Genomic DNA, 24801 nt, shown 5'->3' on the forward strand with positions numbered 1-24801 from the left:
AATGCAGGCAGGATTAGTTCACATTCCTCTGCAACAGTTAGTGGTCATCATGTATTTTGTGGCACTTGCTGCCACAGTCTCCAAAACCCCCACATTTTTCTGTACTACGCGGTTTTATTTCTATGTTTTTATCTGTATTTTTCTTTCACTAAGACACAATGCAATGCAAATAGAGTAATTAATGCTAATGAAACGTCAGAGGATAAAACTGGGATCTTAAATTATAAGCTGTTGATGGAAAGAATAAATTTCTTGACATGGGTCAATTCATTACAAATCAAATAAATAAAAGGTTTTTTTGACAGAAAAGGAGTGTCCATTCTCACAATAATCATTTTGGGAAATTCCATTTACTACATTCACTAATAAATAAATCATCCATATTTTTGACCAAACTCTGAAGTTAGTAGTAAGGTTTTAATTGATGTTCAGGACTAATAAAGCTGATTTTTGGAACTCTCAACTGACCAAGACGAACTCTGAGAATATCTGACTGCCATTTTCATTTTTCCCCTTTCCAGAAGACATCCTTTTAACATACTGTTAATATTGTAATATGGCTAAAATAACTGCCCTTTTCCAACATTAGTCTTTTGAACACAGTACAAATGACCCTCTTCCAACCCTTACAAAGAGAATTAAAATAGCTTTTTGAAGCTTTGAAAAGCCATATACTGAAGGATTCCAGCAACAGATGAGGAAACCTACAACTGTAACACTTCTAAACGTTTGTGTGCCTTTTAAAAAATTATATTATATTCTTTCTTAACTTGAATCCTTTGATTATAATTTGTTTGGAAGAGAAGATGACCTAGATTTTCACGTGTGATATTAAATGTAAAACTTAGATCTTTTCAGGAACCTATCTCAACTGGAGGCTTGCAAGTCCTAGCGCAACATCAGGTATCTGCTACGGTTACCATGATATAAATCCTAAGGTTGAATTGAATAAATCAGAACAGAATAGAACAGAATGGAAAAGTTTTGGTGGAAGAGATCCACAACAGTTATCTACTTCAGCTGCCTGGCTGCTCCAGGTCTGGCAGGTAAAGCACCTTATTAAGGGCATTGTCCAAATCCTCTTAAAACACTGACATGGATGGGGCATCGACCATCTCTCTCTCCAGGAAGCCTGTTCCAGTGTTTGACCACTCTCTTGGTCAAGAAATGTTTCCTGATGTCCAATCTAAATCTTCCTTGGTGCAGCCCTGAACCATTCCCACACCTCCTATCCTGGATTCCAAGGAGAAGAAATCAGCACCTCCCTCTCCATGTTCCCTCCTCAGGAAGGTGTACAAAACAATGAGGTCAGCCTTTTTTTCTCCAAACTAGACAAACCCAGGGTTCTTATCTGCTTCTCAATTCGATTAATTAATGCCAATTTTGACTCAGAATGAGTAGGTCAATTATAATATGGGCACATCCCCAATACTTCCACAGGTAAATGACTTCTTTTTTAAAACCAGGTAATCAGTAATAAAAGTGGTATAAATAAAAAGTGAATGATAATAACAAAAAGTGTGAAAGAGAAATACAAGGTGGAAATGGACAAAAATGGGGAACTTAGTGAGCTTACTATGCACAGAAGAAGCCACTAATTTTCTTTCTCTTATCCAGCTTTGTTTTTCCTGTTGCCTTCCCCTGTTTAGCCAAGCACACACCCATTCAATTTTAGACACGTTTGATTTTAAATACTCATTAAGAGTTTCCTTTGGGTTCTCCACTAAAGTTTCTGAAAGCATGAAGAATTAGCAGCATCGTTCTTGTAGTCATCAAGTCAAAAGAGAGAGAAAGAAGGGTTTAAGATATGTCCAATGCTACAAAACCCAAATCAGATGACCCCAAAAAGAATGGAGACTGTGGTGTGTATGATCTCTGTTTAAAGCACATGCTAACTGTTGAGCAGGTTTAATTTTCATTTACATTGAGATACACAACTGTGGTTTAGGCTTGTCTTTGGATACTGAACTAAGCTCAAATGCTGACGTGCCTCTACCCACCAGTGATTAAGAGAATTTTTCACAAAATCATTTAATATGTTATGATTTTGAAAGTAGTTCAGACTAGGAACCAGGACAATGGCTAACAGGGTTAGTAGACTGCAACATAAGACAACTCAGACATACTTTCAACAGTAAAAAAAGTAAAAAAAATAAACCCTAAAAATATTTGAGCAGCATTAACATCCAAAGCCCCCAAATCTGCTCGTTGTGTTCTGTCTTCAGAACACAGCTTAACAGTTCATCACTATTTTAATAAAACACACACATTAGAAAATGTTCTAGACTGACTATTGTGTACATTATTTAATCTGTTGTTATATATATGTGCATGCACACATTGCCTATAAAACAGAAGGAAAAGTTTCCTCCCCTTGAACTTTTGCAATGTTTTTAATTTCTCTGTAACGCTGCAAATATAACAAGAGCAAGATGTTTCGTGCTGCATACAACCCATCTATTTTATTATGATGTGGTAGGCAACCCCACACTACTGTGAATTTCTGTTGTGTATGAGTTATTCTCCCGAATGTTTATTTGGTTGAGTGGGATTTAAAATTATGCAGAAATCCTACAGTCCCCTCGGATTTCACAATAAATATAGAGAAGCAAATTCCACATGGGAAACCAAAACTAAAATCTCTGAGTTTCATAGCAGCAATTTGCAGCAAATCTTTCCACAGAAATGATTTGGTAAAAATTAGTGAATACTACTCAAAAGCACCAGGCAGTGAAAAGGTGGAGATTTCCATTACACAAAAGCAATTAACACACTTTCCCACACTCATGCTATAATACAGGGACTTAGGATAACAACAACAACAAAACAGTCCCATAGGGACTGGGAATCTATAAAACCCCTCACAAATTACTTGGCACAAGGTCTTGTGGTGGAGGAGATCCAACCTGATTGTAATAAAAGACTAATTTCTTCTCAGTGTTACTAACTTCAAAATATTTGGAACAGATGCTTCAGAGATGAACTGGAGGGACAGGGCTCTGGAGTTAAACAACCCTTAAAAACTTAAATAACCCAGGTCTGCTATTGTTTTCTAAAACACACAGCTTATCCAAAAAACCCCCGAAACAACAGACAACCTGACATATGGATGTCCACATACAGTAGCAACCCAGCATTCACAGCAACAACACTGCATTGTAGGGGATAAACAAGTTCAGGATTGATGGCAGTAATTGTGTCAAAGAATCTCAAAGTGTGCCTAGGAATGCAATTCAGCCCAGTAGCAGAGAGGATTCCTGCACCAGAGACAGTAGTTGAGTCAAACTCAAGAGTTAAAAATATTCCTCTTAGATCTGTATTGAAAACTACAAAAAAAAAAAATTAAAATTTGGAAAGGCTTTGCATATTAATTTTCTATGAGGTTCCCATTCTCTAACCAATTAATACAGTTTTAAAAGCTAGCTTCTCTCAAGTATGTCCAGGGACCTGATCTGAAGTCAGTGCTAAAGTCCATTATGGCACTTCGAATTCATTAAAATGAAACTTGTCTCTCCTCTGTAGGGTGCTGAATGCACTGCATGACCTGATGTGTATACATAGAGACTTGTTAGCCACAAGAAAAGAAGTATATAAAAGAAACAGAGAAACAGAATGTCTTCCTTAAATTGTCAGTCTTGGGGATTTTCCTTTTTTTTTTTTTTTTTTTTGACATATTCCCATAAAGATTTATATTCTGGCCTTTGTTGTCTGGGATCCTTGTCTCTTGCTCTTTACAGTGGAAAAGGAAATTGTACATTAACGTAAATTGCTACTCCTGATATTTCTTTCCCTCGACTGATGGTTTTCTATTACAGGCTTGCAGAATTCAGACTGGAAAGAAACCCAAGCATCTTGATTGAAAGGATTTGATACATTCTTTTCAAATTCATGCTATCTAAATCACAGCAGGATGACTTGTAATCAAAGTTTTTCAAAAAGAACATAAATTTGGGGAAAGGGAAAAGGCCATTCAGCCCATTGCAAGTCATCTTGGTTAACACAGTTCTTCCAGAATAGTATCTCCCTTCTTCTTTAATGACCCCAGTGCCTCCAATTCCAAACTAGGCTCAGTAGGCTATTGAAAAATTGTATTTCTCTTTGAGTGAAAAGTACTTCCTTGTGTTGGTTCAGAATTTCATTTTTTTCAGTCACTTCCATTTCTGCTTTCCCCTTTGGTCTTTTATACTCAGCCCAACAGCGAGTCAAGTGTTATTGAATAAGGTTTTCCACCCTGTATTTCTGAGAGTAGATGAGTTTGTAATTCTCTCTTTTGCTCAATTTTTACAACAACAGCAACAAAAAAATGAACTCAGCTGTGATTAGGTACAGCCACTTATGATACCCTAGACTTCAAATCAGACTTCTCTCCCACTTTGTTCCTTTTACGGTGTGTTTTAAGCTAATCTTTTAAAACATTGGTATTCAATTTTCGTTCACCTTTTTTTCACTTCCCCTGTGTTGACTCTGCTTCTCTGCACGCAGTGTGACGGCCACACTGTAGCAGAATACTGACCTTAAAAGATTTATGGGTTAGGGGTATGATTTTGCAATTTATTTCGATGCTCAAAAAAAAAAGATAAAAAATTACCTTAAGAATACCCTTTTTGGTATTCAGTATCTGAATAACCTCACATGCAAAAATTTATAGGTCAGATTAAATAATCTCCAAAGTCACTCTCTGTAGATTTTGCTTTTATTTTATTGTTCTGGGGAATGCTGTAGCTTCAAGTTTTACCAAGGTCATCTTTCATCCAAAAAAAATTTAATATAATTAGTATCAATTCTGCATTTTGTGAAGCTCACACTGGAAGTTATTAACTGTGTTTCAAGTGGAATGTCAGAGAAACGAAGGGCAGAGAGAGTAATCTTTTCAGCTTCAAAGGCACAGTTGATGACTTGAGTTCACTGGTTAGTGAGAAAGACGTGCATTTTTTATTAAAGGTGTTAGCAATGCATTTGAAACTATAAGCATTTTTCTCTCTTTTTTCTGTCCTTTCCTCATTTTTAGAACTTGGCGCTGCTTCAGTCTTTTTTTAACATCCCACATGGCAATGGAACAGTTGCTTCAGTTGTCCTCGTTGTTAACTCTAACGATATTTAGTTGTATACTTTTGCTTTTAACAGTGAAGCACTTCATCAATACTCTGACAGAACAGAACTTGCCAAAATCTGCCTAACACAGTAATATAAAAAAAATACCCCAAACACAAAGATACCAGTTTTTGCTGCTATTGTCTTTAAAATACCATAAACATCTCTCTAAATAAAGTAAAATTGTTAGCCTTGTGATCTCATACAAATAGAGCAACAGTGAAACACATTCAACAGAAACTATTATTCTAATCTTTCTCCCTGCTATAAGAAATGCAATGTTTCCCTTAATCCCATAATTGAAGATACACTTGACAACACCTTTGAAACAAACCAAAGCAACTAAAAGTCTTAACAAGATCCTAAAGATCATAGGCTCAATTCTTTCAACTGAAGTCCAAGAATAAATTTAGAAGCTTATTTTCATAGCCTTCTTTACACTACATATTTACCTTTGAGAAGAAAATACATGTGGATTGTAAAGCCTTTTTACTAGGGAATGGTTTAATAAGAACCAGTCTTCGGTTGCTAACCTCAGAGAAATTTAACTGAGAAGGCTCAAGCTTGCAACGAGGATATTTAAGTGCTGAAGAGAAACACCAAGGGGAATTGTGGATTCCCCATTTCCTTAGGCCCTAAATTAAGTCTACATGTGTTCTGGTGGAAGCTCTAATAAAATAAAGGTTTCTGTGCCTCCTTGTAGATCTATAAGAGTAGAAACCATACAAAAATTTAGGCTAACTGACCCAGCAGGTCCCTCTAGACTTAGCAGATCACAGATGTTATCTATGAATAGCATTCCAATAGTATATAGTCCCATACACATAGTCCCAGTCAAAATTAATGAGCTTATGGATATGTAAGGTTTTACTTGGAAGAGAGGAAAGTACTCTCCTGCAGAGAAGTACTTCACATACCTGCAGGTCATTGTCAAGCTTATGGGGCACTGCAGGCAGCACTGACAATACAATAAAAACAGCCTGTCTCTCTTTGGACTGGAAAATCCAGGCACATCCAAACCTCAAAACTACCTGTCATCTAGATGGGATAAACTCATTTAGCCAATTTGCAAGCCAAACTGCTTGTAGAGCTGGAAATACTTGATTCCAAAAGTCCCTTGAAACCAGTGGAATTCTAGCTTTTAAAGCAGCAGCTAGGAACACGTAAATTATTATTATTATTATTATTATTATTATTATTATTATTATTATTATTATTATTATTATTATTGTTATTGTTATTATTGTTGTTATTTTGAAAGTCACAAGACTTTTAAGCCTGAATAGACTATGAAGTTAGTACACATAATAGAGGTTTCATGCCTTGTTTACATCTGAATGTTGAAAATCACTGCAACGAGGTCACCACTGGCTAAAGGTCAGGTGGAAATGGTTACAGTCTTCAGCATGCACTGACTCTGACGTTACACCTTGCAGAGAGGTGGTGACATTGATGACTTCAGTCCTTCCCAAGGACTTTTTCCAAAGGCCTGTGCTTCCCTGCTAGTTACATGTGCAGGCTGAGCTGCTGAGGGGTGCTAAGACCCTCCAGATTGTGGCACCCGAGGGAAAGTCTCAGGATGAATTCCGAGCAAAGGATGCTCTTTGCAGGCAGACAGCCTGCTTCCAGCAGAAGGGGCTCTTAATTTGGAAAATCTCTCCTACTGCCAGCTCACAATAGAGACTGTTAGACTGCATAATTCATATGCAGCACCAAAAAAAAAAAAAAAAAAAAAAAACACCCCAGTGTGATCAGAGCTTAGGTTAGGAATGTTTGAATTCCTGACGCATTGCTGAAGCCTCTCTGGAGCTCAGCTGTATAATGGAATCTTTATCAGACCATCAACCAATTGTGATACTTATCTGTACAGCGTTGCATTTTGGGTTAAGTGATAATCCATCAAGGCTGGAAATCATTGTGTACTTTTTAAGTTGCCTACTTCATTACTGCGAGCTGACAGCTGGATGGATTTGTTAGCACCAGAAATATTTGTTCCAGACACAAAGAGCAGGTTCCTAATATATGATATTATGATACTTTCTTTCATGTATTCAGCATGCCTGTAGTGTAATCTATGTCTCATTTATGATATTCATTTACTTGGCAAACTATTCAGATTATGAAATCCATCTTTATTTGTTCCAGAATGCAACAGCCTCATTTCATGAATAATATGACCAAATAACATATAATAATGACGACAGTCTTCATCTTACCTCATAATAGCCGTTAAGCAGAGAAAATTGCCATTTTCTAAATGGCACAGTTCTTTGCTTAAGTCTGTAAAAGGTAAAAATTGAAAAGCACAAGTACTTTTCATGGCTGTCGAGGCAACTATCATCATGAGGGTCATGTTGCCAGAATTTTTGTTTGGGGTGAGACTGCTTTAATGCTGTGCATGTTGCCTGGAGGATTACTCTTGGGTTCATAGTACAACTAAAAAACATCTTTTAAAAGTACTTGAGGACTGGCAATTCCACACAGAAACACTTGGTTCTGATTTTGGTCTGCTCACAATAGACATCAGGATACTTCCATTTTTTAGCATGTAGCAATAATGCAGTTTCTTATTTAGTTTCACACTGCATGAAAAAGTACCTCCTTTCATAACCATATTCTGATGCCACTTAGCGCTCTGTTGTCTTATTTCCTCTAAGACACAGGAAGATATCTTCTGTGGATGTACCAACACCCAAAATTCCTAACCTTAACTTAAATAAAAAAAAAGGAAAAGGTTATTTTCAGACTATGTTTGTAGAGCCTCTTGCTTGGAGCTGGTATGTTTTTGGTCCATGATCACCATGCATGTGAGCATGCACTGTTTGTTATGATTCTAATTCTCTGTGGACACACTTAGAAGTCTGTAGGAATCCAGCCAATAAAGTAGGAAACTGCTTTATTTTGGTTTTGTTTGTTTGTCTATTTTGCCTTGTTGGGCTTTTTTTGGGTTTGTTTGTTTGTTTTGATTTTTGTTTGGGTTGGGTTGGGTTTTTGTTTGTTTGTTTTGGGGTTTTGGTGGGTTTTTGTTTGTTTGGTTGGTTTTTTTTTTAATTATTTTTTTGGTTTGTGGTTTTTTTTGTTGTTGTTGTTTTGTTTTGTTTCTGGATATGTGGGGTTTAAGGGAGGGGTTTAATTTATTTTTTTCCCAAATGACATTATAAGAAGGCTTTTCCTGGCTCTCTGTCTATCAGATCTAAAAACCAAAGAGTTTTTTGAGTCAGAACAGATGCTCCAATCTCCTCTGTTGATCTTAATTTTGTGAGCTCTGAGAATTTGCAGCATTAATTGTACCACGAAGCTTGGCCAGTGGGATGAAAACCAAATTAAATGTTGCTTTGGAAAAGGAACTAATACTCTGTTACCCCTAAAATGGGCACTGTGGGCTACTAAGCCTCATGAAAATATCACGGTAGAATTTAAGAAACTCCAAGTCCTGTTTTGATATAAAAAAAGAAAAATTCAACTATTCGATCTTAAAACAACTCTCAGATCTTGCCATCTCTCTGCTTGCCCAGCACTCTGGATTTCTGCTTTGGGTTTGTCCTCCTGGTTACAGAGAAGCCAAGACTTGGCTCCTGTCTGCTAATGAGCTGAGGCCAGGCACAAACAAAGCTGTGGAGTTTTCTCCCAATGTCAGAGCGCTTGGCAGCAGAGAGAACACGGAAAAGGAGGCAGACAGGGCTGCACTCCTGAATCTCCTCTCTGCACCCGTTAGTAGTGGATCTTGGGAAACTGGGCACCATTTCTCTTCCTGGTCTCCTCTATTTAGCCCATACGAGTGCCAGTGAATGACAGGGTGCTTTCCATCCCTGGCTGCAGATGCTAGGGAAGGTTTTCCAGCTACTCCTCAGTTGGAGCCTGCAGATGTTTCACCAGTGTAACAGCTCTGACCAGAGGCAGCCCAGTTTCAAGCCTCAGGGAAAGAGGCTTGTAAAACAGGTTTGTGATTTCACCATGGTCTGACTTAGGTTTATTGTGATTTTTTAATGCATCATGTAAACAGCTGAGAAACAAGAAGAATGGAAAAATAATTGTAATGAAAGAAATCATTATAAAATCGTGAAATGGTCATTCTTGAAAGGTGGTGCTAAAGGCTTACTTGAATGTCTAATGGGAAAAAAATGATCTGAAGAACTGTTGGTTTGAATCTCAGATTGTTTGGCCTCCTGAAAAATCTAGACACTGGATACACCAATAGGAGATTGGTGTAAAAGCAGGAAGAAAGAAGAAGTAAAACCCAGAAAGTTGTAATTTTCTTACCCAGCTTGAATAAAACTAAACACAAATTAGGTTTTATGTTATTGCTACAGAAGCACTTGGCTTGTAGCTCACTGTCATAGGCAACTGCTTTTAACGTTAGACAACCATCATTTTTGTTATCAGTGCTGAATGCAAGTAAGCATACACAACTATATTTAAGGTACAAGTCTGCCCTTATCTTCCTTGCCCCTCACATATTCTACAGCTTATCCTTGCTTTGTTGTTTCTTTCTTTGTCAATATCTCAAAGTGCCAAGTTATATTAATCAGATTAGGTGAAAGAAAAATGAAATCCCACGGAAAGAACTGGCAATGTTTAGCTTTTTGGATAGGAAAAGTATATGAGGACTACAAGTACTGTCCAAACAGTTTCTGCATTTAAGCCATAAAGAAATAGTTATTCTAGTAGGGTTATATAGTAGTCTATATTTCTTAATATAGACTTCAAGGTAAAAATAGGAAATAAGAAAGCAATGTAATTTTTTAGCTAAGATGGCTGACTTTTATGCTATTAAACAGAAATATTCACAAACTAAAGTCACAATAGTTTTCAAAATTATTACATCCTCAAACTCTTCCTTACTCCACCGTAAACTCTTCTTCTAAATTTAGCTCCACAGATCTCCTTTAAGAAATCCTTATTTTATACCAGAGCCAAAGCCAATAAAAGCAAAGTGGGTTATAATAAAGCAGGGATTTCATTCACATATAAATGTGTACATTCGCTGGCTTTGTGGTCACCCTGACAAATAAACTCTTGAACTTCACAGTGCAGCTGCCTGGGAGCAGCATCATGTCTCTGCTGTACACAACAACTTCTGGAGATGTTTTTAGGCATTTCTATATAGAGCTTTAAACATTCTGGTACAGTCATTATACAAGTGAGTCAGCTGAGGCTGAATCACTCTGATATGTGCAATGAACGGAATGGATCTATCTTTTGAGCTTGGGATATTCTTGCAAAATTAATTTTGCACCTATTTTGGAGCTGTTGGTGAGATTTCAATCTTCAGCAATGAGAAGTCAAAATAAGCAAGTTTTATAACCTCTTTGAATTTTTTTTTTCCCTCTCCTTGTCAGGAATAAGACTAAAATAAAAAAAAAATTGTTCTGTTTGTGTGTGGGTGATTAACATAATGCCAGCCTGTGGGAGGGTTTTATGTACATTTGTGTACACAAGCATTTTTACCTCTGTGAATCCAGAAACACAGAGCTGTTCTGACTTGAGGTGGTTTCTCTTGGACTGTTAATCACATGCCCTCTCCACCTACAGGACTTTGAAGTACTGGAATGGCATCATCTAAATTAACTTTTTACTAACAAAGAATTTCTCCAGTGGAGGCATCCCTTATTTCACTATTAGGAGCAAATCCACAATCCTCCTGTGCCTCTTTCCAGTCATAAAAGGGAAAAATAGCATGGATTCATGCACAGCTTTCACAAATAACATTACATAAATCTGATAGAAAGACAACTACTCACACAGTGTATAATTATTCTTTCAGCAGTCCTCCAGATTTGTTTCTTCTCATACATTTTATTCTCATTTTGTCGTACATTCCTCATCACGGTTATTAGGCTTTAAGATACCCTTGACAAATATATAAAGGGCAACACTCTTCACTGGCATCAAATTATGTTTAGATTTTTTGAGTTAGTAGGTAATGTACCAGTAAAAGAATAATTAATTCCTGAAGGACTGAGCACAAAGGCAAGCATACGTGTGTCTGAGAAAGTGAAAAGTTTGACTGAATAGGAAGTTTATGAATTATCATGCTGTCATCCAACTGGATCAGTAGCTTTTTTCATGCTGTTTACTAAATGCCATGCAAATTAAGAGAGCAATGGATCACACGGTTCCAGAATTAACTGATGACTTTTGGAGAATTTTTTTCCCCAGTAATTCAGGCTTTTGGTAATGAGGAGGTACAATCACCATAATGCAAAATGCCTTAGATTTACAGGTTCTCTTGCCTCTTTATATCCTGTATCATATTCCTGTGACTGGATTGGAGTAACATATCCTCAAAGTGGACTGTGTAAAAGTCCTGGAGAATAGAGGAATGTCTTGTAAAATTTACCTGAGGTGATTCTTAAGTATGAAGGAATAATTTTAGAACAGAATTAGTGAAATCTGTTTATCAAGTTTATTATGTCAGCTATTGGAAATCCATTTCAAAGATATTACTAAATAGATGCACTGCCCTACGATCTGGGGCAAACTTCTGTTTCTTTAAGGTATATCCAATAACATAAGACAAAGAGAAATGCTGCTTCCAACAAAAAAAAATAGTTTTGAAGGTTGAGAATATATGAATAGTTTCTCAGTTTAATGTCCTTATATATTCCTTCATGTCAAAAATCTCACTGGAATAGGATGAAGAAATGTCAAAGGAAAGTATGTTTATGTGGGACTTTTTGCTCAGCCAACAACAGATACTATTGAAAATCTGCCCCTCTCCAAAATGGCCCTTGTGCCATTTGTACCTCTGCTGTGGAGGTGTTCTGACAACCTAGACAAGGTTCAGTCTAGTATTTCAGGATAGGAGAACTCTGCCTTCACAGCAGTCACTGTAAGTTTGCAAACATTATTTGTTTTATGGGTCCGAGAAAGGAGATGAAGGGGCCTAAGGAGAGCATCCTGTCCATTTTGCTCTGCCATGGGAATCAAGCACTTTTAATGAAAGCCAGGATGAAGGAAGTCATAGAACTTAAATAGCTACATCAGAGTCACTGCCTCCTGTGCATTTACAAAGTGTCTCCACTAAATGCCTTTGCCATTAAATAAGGGGATTAATTTTTCCCATTGAACTTGGAAAATAACTCTTCATCAGAGTCATATTGACTTTTTCAAAAGCAAAACCAAACAAACCGGTGCCTTCAGCTTCTTTTCAGAACATACCTTTAAATTTTCTGTCCTTGTTTTTTGATCTCTATTTGTGGTAATTTTTCAGTGTGACCCCCCCCAGTAGAAATAGCGCTCTAGTTGTCATCCATTGCTGGATAAAACACCAATTGTTTCAGCCTTGTCCTCATCATTCATCAACAGGATCACTAAATTTCTTCATTTTTGTCTTTCATCCAGCGTATTTCTAAACACTTTTGTTTTATTACATTTCTCACAACTTGCTAGTTTCGTTTTGCACCTGGTCTCCTGTTTCTTCCCCACCGATCTACTCTATGATTTATGTTTCCAGCAACCTCTTGTTTTGACGTTTTCCTGGTGTTTGATTTCTCAGATTGTTAGATAAACAACTTCATTAGTTTATTACACGTGTCCTGTCTTTTCCTCTGCATTGGGATAGATTTTCCTTTCAATACAAGCTTTTCAGGAAACAGATTTCCCACACTCATTTGTCCCTTTGCTTATCTGCCCAAGAGACTGTAACTACCAGTTCCTTGAGGCTGAAGTGGTTTCACCTTCTCAGTCATTTTGCTGGGAAAAGTGAGTGCTCATGTTTTAGCCACTGATCACGTTCACCCAGATTTCCTTCCTGGACTCTCTCTCAAAACAGCATCTCTTTGTAACTCTGGCATCAAATGACATGCATTCTCATATGTGTTAAGAGTTGAGGCTTAGAAGAGAGTTCTCCTGTTTCAGATCTTCCTCTTGGTGCTGGGCACACAAATGATAAAAATGAATGCTTCATAGTGAAGGAAAATGAGGCCCTAAACCTCATGTAGGAGGTAAGACAATGCCTTAAAAACATGAATACATTACATATACGATCACAACGGTGACATGGTTTAGTTATGACCACAAAACAAACAGAAGAAAACAATTCATTAAGGACAGAAAAAACCAGCACAGCACACCAAGAACTTTATCCTTCCAGCATGTGAGCCCTCAGAAAGCTGGCAAGTTTCTGGTGCTTGACACAAACCACTCTCTTAGAAAGACATGATAATTCCTGTCATTATGTTTCTTTTCAGGAAATGTTCTTGCAACCACTCAGACCCATGAGCACGGGACTATTTTCTATGGTCTATCCCTTTTTTTCTGGAGAAAAGGGATTACTATAGCACTTGTTCTCTTTTTCACTGAAACAACAATACGTTTTACATTAAAAGCAGTACTAGAGCTTAAAAAATGTAATTTCAGGTTTGATGCCAGTTTATTCATGAAGGCCACAATATTAAAATACCAATGAAGGAAGAAGTTGGGTGATCTGATACTATCACAATCTTTATACAATGGACTTGCAAATTAGCTCAGCTTCTTCTTGCAAGTTAGGTCACTACAACATTTCCAGAAAGAAAAGATTCTGTCTTAACTTTCCTGGCTGGCCTAGTTGTACCTCAACATGTGAACACTGCAGAGTGGTAAATGAATATTATTTCCTCTCCCTTTGTGCAATGAAAGCTTTCAAGAGACCACATAGAAAGCTTCTGCCATTTCATTTACCGTGAGAGATTCGTAGCTACCCAGAAGATGATAATCTGTGAAACTTTGCACACACATCTTCCCTATTTAACAAGTTATCTGATCAGTTGCTGAATAAAAGAGTAAAATTAACCTTTATATTTTGCACATAAAGAAATGAAGCATTACTAGAAACATTTGAAAAGCTATAACAGACAAAAACCCAACAGGATGGGGGCACGGAGGGGAGAGAGAAATTTCAGCTTACTTACTCTAGTTCTGGTGAGATAACGACACCCCTAATTTAGGAATACCTTAAACTGTAAAAGCCAACAAGGGTGATGTAATGCAATGCCTCTGATATCAAGCAAGATTGCATCAACAGAAATTCCAGTGCTGAGGCACCTATCTTGTTTTAAATGGTAGCACCCAAAATAACCACTCTTAAAAGGTCAAGTTTATTTAAAAATAGCTTGCTTGCATTTTACGTTAAAGTTAATTTACTAACCTTAAAAAAATTAAATGCAAATCTATACAAATAATTTAAGCATCCTGTCAAAGTTCACATACACACTGCTAGAGTAATGAAAATATTCAAGGTCATATGAAATCTTTCTTAACCGTGTACCATCCTGGGGCTTATTCCATTAAAGATATATAGCATACATTGAACCAAAATGTTTGAACCCTCTCTTTAGCAATATCTACCCTTCTTAGAAACAAAACCTAAAATTTCCTGTTTGCAATGTGCTTTCCAGGCCATAACAAAGAAGTATACTGTACCTCCGATGCTGGTGGCTGTTGCCGAGGTGGTTGTGCTGGCTGTTAAGGCTACAGTGGTTGTGACTGTTGCAGTGGTAAGGGAGGGGATGACAGTAGTGGGAAGCAAAGTGTTGAAAACATCTGGTGAGTGGAAAAAAAAAAATATAAAATAAAATCATATCATGCAAACAAAGGAGAACCATAACAGCGGTTTAATTTGTAAATACAAGAATGTTGAAAATGACTAAATTAAAACATGATTAACATAAATTATTACGGGTACAGCAGAGTACCTTTAAATTCTTGACATTTATCACTCTCAATTTTTTAGTCAATCTTTGAGCATATGGAATTTAAAACTCTGTTAAAATGACCAAGCTTCCACAGATCTAGAGAGTGACGGTTTAAGTGACAAGAATCCATTTCTTCACTGAGCCATTTTAAATGCCTCATATAGTAGAAACCATACACAGATGAAACATGCTGTGTCAGAGTGGGAGATGAAAAAAACACCATCATGCTAAAATAAACACACACATGTTAACGAGAAATGGCTGTATGTTAAAACACCCACTTTCAGACAGACTCAATGGAGGGAAAAAGGGGAGAAAATGCTACTAACTATAAGAGTTGCTTTTTCCGGATTGCTTTTCTTCTTCCCACACATTTGATTAAGACACAGTTGTCTGCTAAGATCCAGAGCAGAGTATATTTCAAAATCTTTACCCTAATTAGCAGGCACATTCATCTTTCAGTCATCCTTAACACAATTTATTGTTAGTACACACATCAGTATTCCTCTAAAGCAGCTTCAAACTAAAAATCAGAAATTCTAGCAATATTGCTGTTAACAAACCCGTGCTTGCAAGTCAGAAAAAATGCACAGCCCTGATGATGACAGTCCTAAAAAACCCTTCAGCTTTTGATCAAGTGCAGGTGTGCCAGGCTTGGGGGCACCACTGCTTCACTGCAGAGGAACCAACAATATCTGTTGCAAAATGCTCCAGTACAGAGCAGAACATAGCCAGATGTACAGAGAGAAAATCCTTTGATTACACTGCCAAAAGCAATAAAGACCAATAGGACTTTGCTTATAAGGTGATTGCAGGTTTTAAAGAACAAACAAACAAAAGCCCTGAAGAGAACCAAAGAAAAGCACTTCCATGAAGACATAAAAAGCATCTGACATTTTTCAGATTATTTATATCACAGGTTTAAAAGGAAAGGACTCGTTTCTTGGCAGCTGATGGCGAGTAACCCATTCCATACTGATTTCAGTGAAAATATTTCTGAAGGGTGCTATTCAATGCAATAAAAGAGCCAAAATCTGACCCACAATCCGTCTTCCCTTGCCGTGGAAAGAAATGCAATTGGTCTCTGAGTACCATCAATTCTGACTGAAATCAATGGAAGCTGAAGTAGCTCAGAGCTTTTCAGTATTGGGCCCTACAGAACACACTCCAGACACAGGGTCCTTGTGTTCAGCATTGCATAATTACTCTCTCAAGACCTCAAAGTAGCATACTTACCTTATTTTCATACTGGACGACAGATTATTTTGCAACTTTAAAAGTCTCCTTGCTAGTTAACATCTATAAGTCACCTAAAATTTTCTGTATTCCTCTAGTTTTGATGAACACCAGCACTATAGCCTCTGGAATCTACACTTCTGGGATTTTCCACTTCTGAAGCCTTCAGAAAACAGCACAAGATCCCTCTTTCATCTGTTGTACACTGATATTTAATCTATTTCTCAGTACAAAATATTCTCAAGCCAGAAAAATTAGAACAGGCTTTTAGAAACTCCCTCAGTGTAGCCACATTAATCACCAGGAAAAATGATAATATTACCTGGAGTGTGAGTACCACAATAATTAAACAGAACTGAGTATAACAAGCATTAGAAATAAATTAACATGTTAAAAAGACACATGTCACATGTACTGATCTATGCAATTTCTTCTCATAAAGGGAAACTCCCTCCCTGATAAGTATCTGCTAAAAATGAAATCAAACAGAAAAAAACCCACCTACTTCATAAGAAGAGCAAAGCCTTGTTTACTAAGAAAGCTTTACAAATCATTCCTGTATGTAAAACCTAATTAGTGTGACTTACGGCTCCATTAATTATCTTTCTTGAATATGCCATTTACTTGAGACTCTGCAATGGCAAGTTAGGGTTTTATGGCAGTGCTATCTGTTCTGCAAACACACTGTCTACCTATTTGTAGTGGTTTGGACTTTGTTTTCCCCCAGAGGCTGAGAAAAGTGGTAGACCCCAAGGGGTGGAAACCCCTGGAAGTTTTGAAATTCTGCCCAAGGGGTGCTCCTGCAAAAATGTCAACATTCCACAAGCTCACCGGAAGAGATGAGTTGTAGTTTTTTTTTGGTTGTTGAGGAGAGGTGGCCATGTTGTAGGACCACGAGGAAGGGGCTCTGAGCCCCTCGGGCCCTCTGGGGCCTCCCAGCCGCTGGCTGGGAGGGGACTGCAAAGAGCTGGAACAGTGCTAGGCTGGACTAAGTGTCTGTAGTTAAGCCGGGGGATGTTTTCTCCATGGGTGCAGAGCAGCAGCCGGCAAGCACCAGAGAAACGGCGGTAGAGAGCCAGGACAGATAAGACCTGAACTGAAGGAGCAGCAGAAGCAACATGCAGCACCAGAGAAAGGACTCCTGGAAGGAGAGCCGGGAAAAAGAGAGCCAGCAGCTGAGAGACAGAGTTCTGGGGGTAAGACTGTACCAGCCCCCCAAAACTCCTTTGAGATCCCTCTGAGAAAAGAGGGAGATGGACTCCTATTAAGGAGAAGAGTTTTAGACATGCAGCACCGGAGAGAGAGAGGAGCTAAGAAGCTCAAAAGACGTCCCGGAGCTGGACCGGGACAGCCAGATGGAATGTGGGGGGAGTTGACCTTGGCTCCCCCCTTGCACTGCTGCCACGGTGGCAGCCTGAGAGGCAGGGCACAGAGGCCCTGCAAGAGATACCAGACCGTCACGAAGACCCCCCTGTGTCTTCGTGATATGACGTGGTGAAACGACCTTGTCTGGGGTTACGAAGCCCACAGAAGACCCCTTTGCCTGCGTCAAGGGGGCCGAGGGAGCTTGGATACCTCCCTGGTGAGTGCTGGCAGAAAGCTAGCCACAGCTGCTGCATGCATGAGATGAGAAGAAGAAACCTGCTGCCTTAGAAGATACTCCTGCTGTTCAGAGACTGGAAGGGATCTGTCCTTCTTTCCCTCCAGGACTTTTATTTTGGAGGGGAGAGGAGATCTGATCCATTGTAAATACATATGTCATGGTAGAGATAGTTGTGATCGTGTGTATAATGTGATATGGTATTTATTTGTACAGTCATTGTAATATATTCCCTTTCCCCCACTTTGAGTCTGGTGTGTTTTGTCTGGAAAAACCCATCTCACACTAGGTTGAGATGTGGGAGGGGGAATGGAGCTAGGGAATTGGATTTTGGGGCTATCTCAAACCATGACACTATTTTACCAAATAATAGCTTACATGAGTGACTGGTAAACTTGGAATTTGGTTGCTTTCTGGTTTCTCTTCTGATTGAAGCATTTCCAACAAGATTTCTCATTTTAAATGAAAGGCTATCTAGGAAAAATTCTAGTTAACAAGAACTAGAATATAACATCAGCGTTTTAATACAGATGTGATAAATCCATCTTCTCTCATCAGGTCAAGAATAATGAAAACTTTTGCAGAAATTAGTTTCCTGATCAAAATCATAAACTCTGATGCCAAACATCAAAAGGGCAGCTTGTCAGAAGCCTCAAAGAAAAACATATGTTCTCAAAAGAAACCTAAATACAAGGAATAACATTTGCTTTGTTTCTTTTTTTGCAGACTAAGGTGAAATTCTCTGTGTAAATGGCTACAGTTGGTCTGCTTTGCTCACAGAATTCTAAAGATTTACTCTTAAAGACCACAGCACAAGAGAGGAACAAGGAATCAGCAGCCTGAGGAGCACTACACTGCTCGAGCAATGAAATCTGAGTTTGCTCTGGGCTCTGGAAATGTCTGGTTCATACCTGCCCAGGTTCGAGGCTCTGCCGGGGGGATTTGCTTCATTAACACCATGAGAGTCCGCAACAGGAATGTATAAAGCACAGAGACAACACATTTTGGAACTCTGGGACCATATCTCATCCTTAAGTCTTGTTTTGGATGGCCCAAATCCAGGCACAGCACTCTGAAAAGCACCTGAGCCCCTCTTATGTAGATGGGGCTCCTCAGTCCTATCAAGTCTGACAGAAAGGCTCTTATCAGTCCTTCCAAGACTTATGGATTCTCATGAAAACTTTGTCTTTCCCTGGAAAATGTACAGTAATGTACAGTGGTAATGTACAGTGGTCCTCTGTCCCCTTTCAGTATTGCAGGTGTAGGATGTAAGTGGGTTTGGAAGCTCCCAAAATCAGACAGACTACAGGTAAGAAATGATACTTAACAGCACAGGCTTCTGTTTAAGGCATCTGGATCACTGTGTTTCATAGAGGGTGTGCTGCTTCTTTTTCGTGTCAGAAAAGGGAATGACAATTTGACCTGTTTCTAGTCCTGCAGGACTTTTTTTATTTTATTTTATTTTTTTTTTTATAATGCAGGGCAGAGCTATCTTACATCACTAGTGAGGCACACATTATGTTATCCAGAGCTCCCTGCTGGCAGCTGCTCAAAAACATGTTATCAAAGGGACTACGAAGATTTTTCCTCTTGAGCTTTCTGTCAAGAAGGATCTTAGCAGAATGGATTTGCACATTTCTGCCCAAGAAACCTGTGTTAGAGTGAAACTTAATTCCATTTCCTTGTCTTGCAATTTCTGAATCTGGTTGTACACAATGTTCAGCTGTAAGCAAATCTTTGTTTATGCCTCTCATGCCACTAAACACCAAGGATCATTATGACCAAGAGACCTCATAGAGTGGAACTTTTTAATTCAAGTAGCCATACCCAAATCACTGCACAAGATTGCTATTTCAATAATACTAAGGTATTAATCCCTAGCCTCCTGTGAAGCAGAAAATAGCTATATTTTGCAGATGGGGAACCAAAGAAGATAGAAAAGCCATGCTCAGAGATCTAGAAGTCAAGCAGTAATTGTCACCATTAATTTTGAAATCTTACTTCTAAACTGGATGTCTGTTGACAGAGAGATATTTAGCCAGAAATCCAATAATGTATTTAAGTTGGTATTAATTTCAAAACCTTGCTAGCTCTGAAATACAAACAATTCATGGAGAACTAATTGTTTCCATAAAAGTTGTTGGAAATAGAAAAGGGGCTGACCTTCATGCCAAGGGGACTTACTGACTCCAGTCCCAACTCTTTTTCACTTATGTTTCCACAGGTTATACAGGTAAGACCTGAATGGGATTTTTAACAAAAAATATGGGGTCCTGACCATGTTTTTTGGAGGTTTGATCCCAAGTGGATAGAGGAAAAAGGAGGAGCATGCAACGCCTGGCTTGGTCTGGGGGTTGCTCCTTAGCAGAGCTGCTCATGAGCGGCAGAATAATGTTGTACAAGATCAGCTTGAAACAGTGTCAAGCTGTGCCTGATCAAAATTTCCTGTTTGCCTCTCCTTTCTTGAATTGATGCCACATTCCTCTTGCTAAGGCAGAAGACATTCATCCATTTAAGTGCAGGGAGCCTGGACAATTTACTCTCACTGCCGATTTGGCCTTAAGCATTTTTACTCCCCATCTCCAAAGAAATGAGAAATGGTTCTGTTTGGTTTAGCAGGCTTATGTGAAAGATAGATCTGACCTATTGAAAATATTTGACTTTTTTTGGTAAAAACACAACTGATATTTTGACATGACTGAGCACAAATCAGACAACAATAGCTGAAGTTGATAAAAATGTAAAGGCTTTTGTTTCAAGCTTGACAAAGGCTGACAGAAAAATTAAAGGACAGAGTGATAATGATGGATGGCCCTTGCTGTATTTTGACTGAGAAAGAAATTTTAAGTGGTAAACTGAACTGAGTGATGACCTACCTGGGAAACAATCTCACTACTCTGTGCAAAATTTAATCAGTCTGTGGTATGTAGCACTAAATAATTTAGCAAGGTTTTAAATTCAAAGGGAGCTGCACTTACCCTCTGTTCTAAGAAAACGGGATTGAACAAAAGGATCATTCAGCTTGAATATCATGTGCCAATAGCTCCTTAGCACTTAGACTGAATGATCCTGAACGCTCATGGACATGAGGTCAAGGGGTTCTTTTTACTAATTGATTCAGATTTATGAAACTCTGAAATGGCAATTATGTGCTTGACATTTTTGCTAGCAAATCAGATGTCATTAAAAATATCCAAATCCTTTTAACAAAAGCTCCATGTAGATCTATATCACTAGTTATAGCATGAGAGACTTCTGGTGAATGAGTTCATATTGCAAGACATACAGCTGGGCTAAAATGGCTAGGCAGCCTAGAAGGAAAATAAAATAAATTCACGTAGCTCCATGGTTGTAAGACATTTCATGGGCCTGTAAATGATACTACATGTTAGAAGATGTGAGACATTTCATTAAAGTTTGATTAAACATAATTTAGTTGCACAGTCATGATAGAGAAAAAAACCCAAGTGCTGAGATACTACAATTTTAATCCTGCTTTTCTTGCTTCCTGAGTTAGGAACTGGTAAGAACAATAGTTTTCTCTTCTTACAGAAAGTTTTTTGTCTTGGTGGTTGGTTTGTGGTTTGTTTCTTTGTTTTCTTTTCTTCCCATTTCAAAAGCAATAGGTTTCAGTAGCAAACGAAGGAGGAGGAAGTATTTTAAGTTACAGTAAAAAAAACACTGTTTCCATCTGTTTTCAAAGAGGCAACCAAAAATTGGAATCTGCACATCCCTGCACCAAATTCTGTCCTTAGAAAGTTTAAGAATATAACTCAAAAGAATAAAGCCTATTTCAACATTAGTACTTAGTACTGGCAGTATGGTGTAATCCCAAATCACTTAAAATGAGGGCCTGATATCACACCGTGGCACATTTTTACAACACATGCTCTTACCAGAATTGCTTATGACAAAATAAAAAATGTGATGAATGTGAAAAAACAAGGTGTAGTAGCAAGTTATTTCTGATTATGCCATCTCATTTGACACTGAAATATGAAGAAAAAGCCAGCTGCCCTAAATTGTCTTCAAACAACTCCTCCAACAAATGAGTGAATATCTCATTTATTTTGTGCACCAGAGCAACAGCAGGACTCACAAAGACTATGGGTGTGTGAAAGGCTGATTTTCCACCAGTAAAGCAGGTCAGGCTCAGGACAGGTGTGGGAGCTGTCAGAAAACAAGCAGCTGTGGATCTCAGGCAGGTGACAAGAAAGAAGCAGTGCAAAGGAAGTGCCTCAGTGTGTTGGGAAGGACATGGTAAGTTCTCAGGGCTGAGAACAGTGACCGGCTCTGCGACTTTTCTCCTCCCTCAAGGTGCATCTGCCCAGACTCAGGCCATCTCTCAGCAGTGCTGTGGGACCCTGGGTCATGTGGAAGGGAAGGGTATTTATGTAAAACCCACTTCTGCCACCTTCCAAGGGGACTCTAACAAACAGAGCTCACTGAGCAGAGGCAGCCCCACCCTTCCCTTTGCACTGATCTGAATTTAGTAGGCACTGGGACTGTGTGTTCTATAATGCTCATGAGTACTTGCTAAAATTCAAAGAGTAGCAGCAAACAGAAAAAAAAGGCTTTTTTCTTTCTCTTTTTTTTTTTTTTTTAATGGGTAGAAGAACATGACCTTTCTGCACAGCACAGATGTTGCCACAAACACAGCTTTGTCACCTGGAGACCGGCGTAGTCTGTTGCACACACAGTTGGTGGAGCTGCACTCAGGGATCCCGGGAAATCTGAACCCAGCATTTCCCAGGGAAGCATCTAACATGAACATTTGAGGATTGCACCGGTGGCTCGTAGCTTTCAAAAGGTCGGGTTCGACCTTTGAAGCCCTCAGTGCTTACTTTAGGGATCATTTTGCTCCCCATAGCACTCCACTGAATTTGCTATCAGCAAAAGCACTTTAGCTGCAGCTCCCCTGGAACAGAAAGACAAGTTTGCAATGAAGGCCCTGAGATGCTGGAACACGCTCCCATTTCCCCGTCCGTCAGACTCGTTGTTTGTCACCGGTCCAGCCATTTAAAAAGCTCACCATTCTTGCTCTCAGGGAAGCAGAAGAATAAAAGGTGACATAATGTAGGATCTCTCAACACATTTACCTATTGCTGTTCAGTTTTGGTGGGGCAGATAATATTAAGTGCAACATTTGTACTGTAGAAAATGAGTGGGCTGCAATGTGTTATTTCCTAATTTCTGCTTGTGCTAAAACCAGGTGATACACAGAGAAGATAAAAGGATACATTTGATAATAACTTAACTAGGTGATTGGACATTGAAGAATACCTTAGTACAAGAAAAAATTATATTCTCAATTAGGCAATTCTTTAATACTGAAGAATTACTGTTTTCAAGTACTCAAAGTTTTACTTTACTAATGCTTACTAGTGCAAGATTTACCTCTAAGGACAAATCAAACCAAGTGTTCAACAGGAAGACTAATCTCCCATGTTCTGGAGTTATATGAATATAATACAGACTTCAAATTACAATTTACTTTAGCAGTAAAGTGCAAGACCTAATTTTTTCCCAAACTTAGCATAAGTTTTGCTAGCAGTTAAAAAAAAGGTCCTTTCTAATTAAAGAGTAGTAATAATAATAAAGCCTATCATTTTAAAGGAGTCAATCTCTCTTGTATAAAAGCTCACCTTTCTCATTAGTAACAAATACTGCACTGGGCAAATCACTGAAGCTTATGCAACTTGCCTGAAAGAAATTAGTTAAATTTGCAGAGCATGCAGGAGGCTAAGGAAATTAATTTTGTAATTCAACATTTTAAATAAAAAGGTAGTTTTACAGCACTGTTTGAGACCACAGCCTGAAATGAAGAAGATTTACCTACAAAAAGGCATCTATGGATGTCTTGATTTTGTTCACAACCCTACATTAACAAATATATACACAGTAAAGAATGGATCTCTGCCTTGAAGATTTGTAAGGTCATTATTTGGACAGTACAGACCAAATGTTAGGGAAAAAGAGGTAGCATTATTCCCATTTCACAGCTGGGGAAACGAACACAGAAGAATTAAGTGGAATGTCTTAAATGTTACGGACTTCTGAGACTGACAGGGGAGTTCAAAACAGATCTCCTGAGGTTCATTTCAATCCTCTACTAAAAAAAAACCCCAAAAATCAAAAACACAAAGGAAAACAAAACCTCTCTCAAAACTGCATTTAAAAAAGCAGTTGTCCTTATACCTGCAGTGCCAATTTCACTGCATTCAAGACAAAATGTTACCACAAAAGCCACCAAACATCTTGTATGAATAAAGCCAGCATGATTTTCCCCCACTATTAATATGGTGTTCTAGGCCCATTGCCACTGCTTAAAAATCACATTAGGCTGTAATGTTCATTTTTATTCTTTTTAAGTAAACAGACAAGCCATATTTCCTTGTTTTTCCAAGGCATAAAATAGGATCATTCAAAATTAAATGAAATAAAGCACCGGCAGCTGGCCCTTGAAAACCTATGAGGAAAAGCTAATGCACAACACAAATTCAGACACCAGCAGCCTTGAACAAAGATGACAGCTTTCCCTGAATGACACTTGACTCTTTCTGCACACACACAAAAAAAATTAAAAAAGCTCAGCCAGAATTGCACTGAGAAGAAGAAAGAGGTCAAAGAGAATTTTCCCAAATTTCCCTGTTACGGAGGCATGTGTTGAAACTAAGTGGAGGCAAACAGATTGCTGATCTCTATTTTATTACAGTTGCTACTTTCATTTCTCTGAGAAATTCAGGACAGATCACTGAAATTGCTTAAATAACTCAAAACTCACTTCAATAATTTTAAGGTTAGTAAAAAGAGATAGCAGAGAATGTCAGTTATTTTAAATGGCTTTATTTCAAAATACAATCTGAGGGGTCCAAGACTAATCTGAAACACTCTGTCACAGTGGCATAGCTGTACCTCAATGAAAATCACTTTGGGAAAGTGAGTGGCATCTCTGCAACCTAAAACATAGATTATTGCACTTCATTGCACTGTCTTTGACTAATGCAATTAATTCTCACGTTCCTATCACCAAAGTACACTACATGAGAAAATAAGGCCCTATCTTTCTAGCTGTCAACCTGTAATGCTCTTTTCTTGCTCAAAAGAGTTCTACACATGTGGTCGAATTCCTGTCACGAGTCTTTGCCCTTGTATAACACATAACCATGGATGGTGGGATAAATGCAACACAGTCAA

At 38.3% G+C, this 24801-nt stretch overlaps 1 protein-coding gene across 3 annotated transcripts in view; it reads right to left on the minus strand.

The window, feature by feature from the left end:
* Window positions 1-24801, minus strand: part of CADM2 (cell adhesion molecule 2) — a 610491-nt gene that overhangs the window by 36104 nt on the left and 549586 nt on the right. For 2 of the 3 annotated variants that reach the window (XM_064643960.1, XM_064643961.1), the window contains one exon: window positions 14497-14616. The exons of the other annotated variant lie outside the window; for it this stretch is intronic. In XM_064643960.1, the coding sequence (XP_064500030.1) occupies window positions 14497-14616 (120 nt within the window). The remainder of the gene's footprint in view (window positions 1-14496; window positions 14617-24801) is intronic. 3 annotated transcript variants of the gene reach the window in all.

Source organism: Pseudopipra pipra, chromosome 2, assembly GCF_036250125.1.
Source record: "Pseudopipra pipra isolate bDixPip1 chromosome 2, bDixPip1.hap1, whole genome shotgun sequence".
NCBI classification, from domain to species: Eukaryota; Metazoa; Chordata; class Aves; order Passeriformes; family Pipridae; genus Pseudopipra; species Pseudopipra pipra.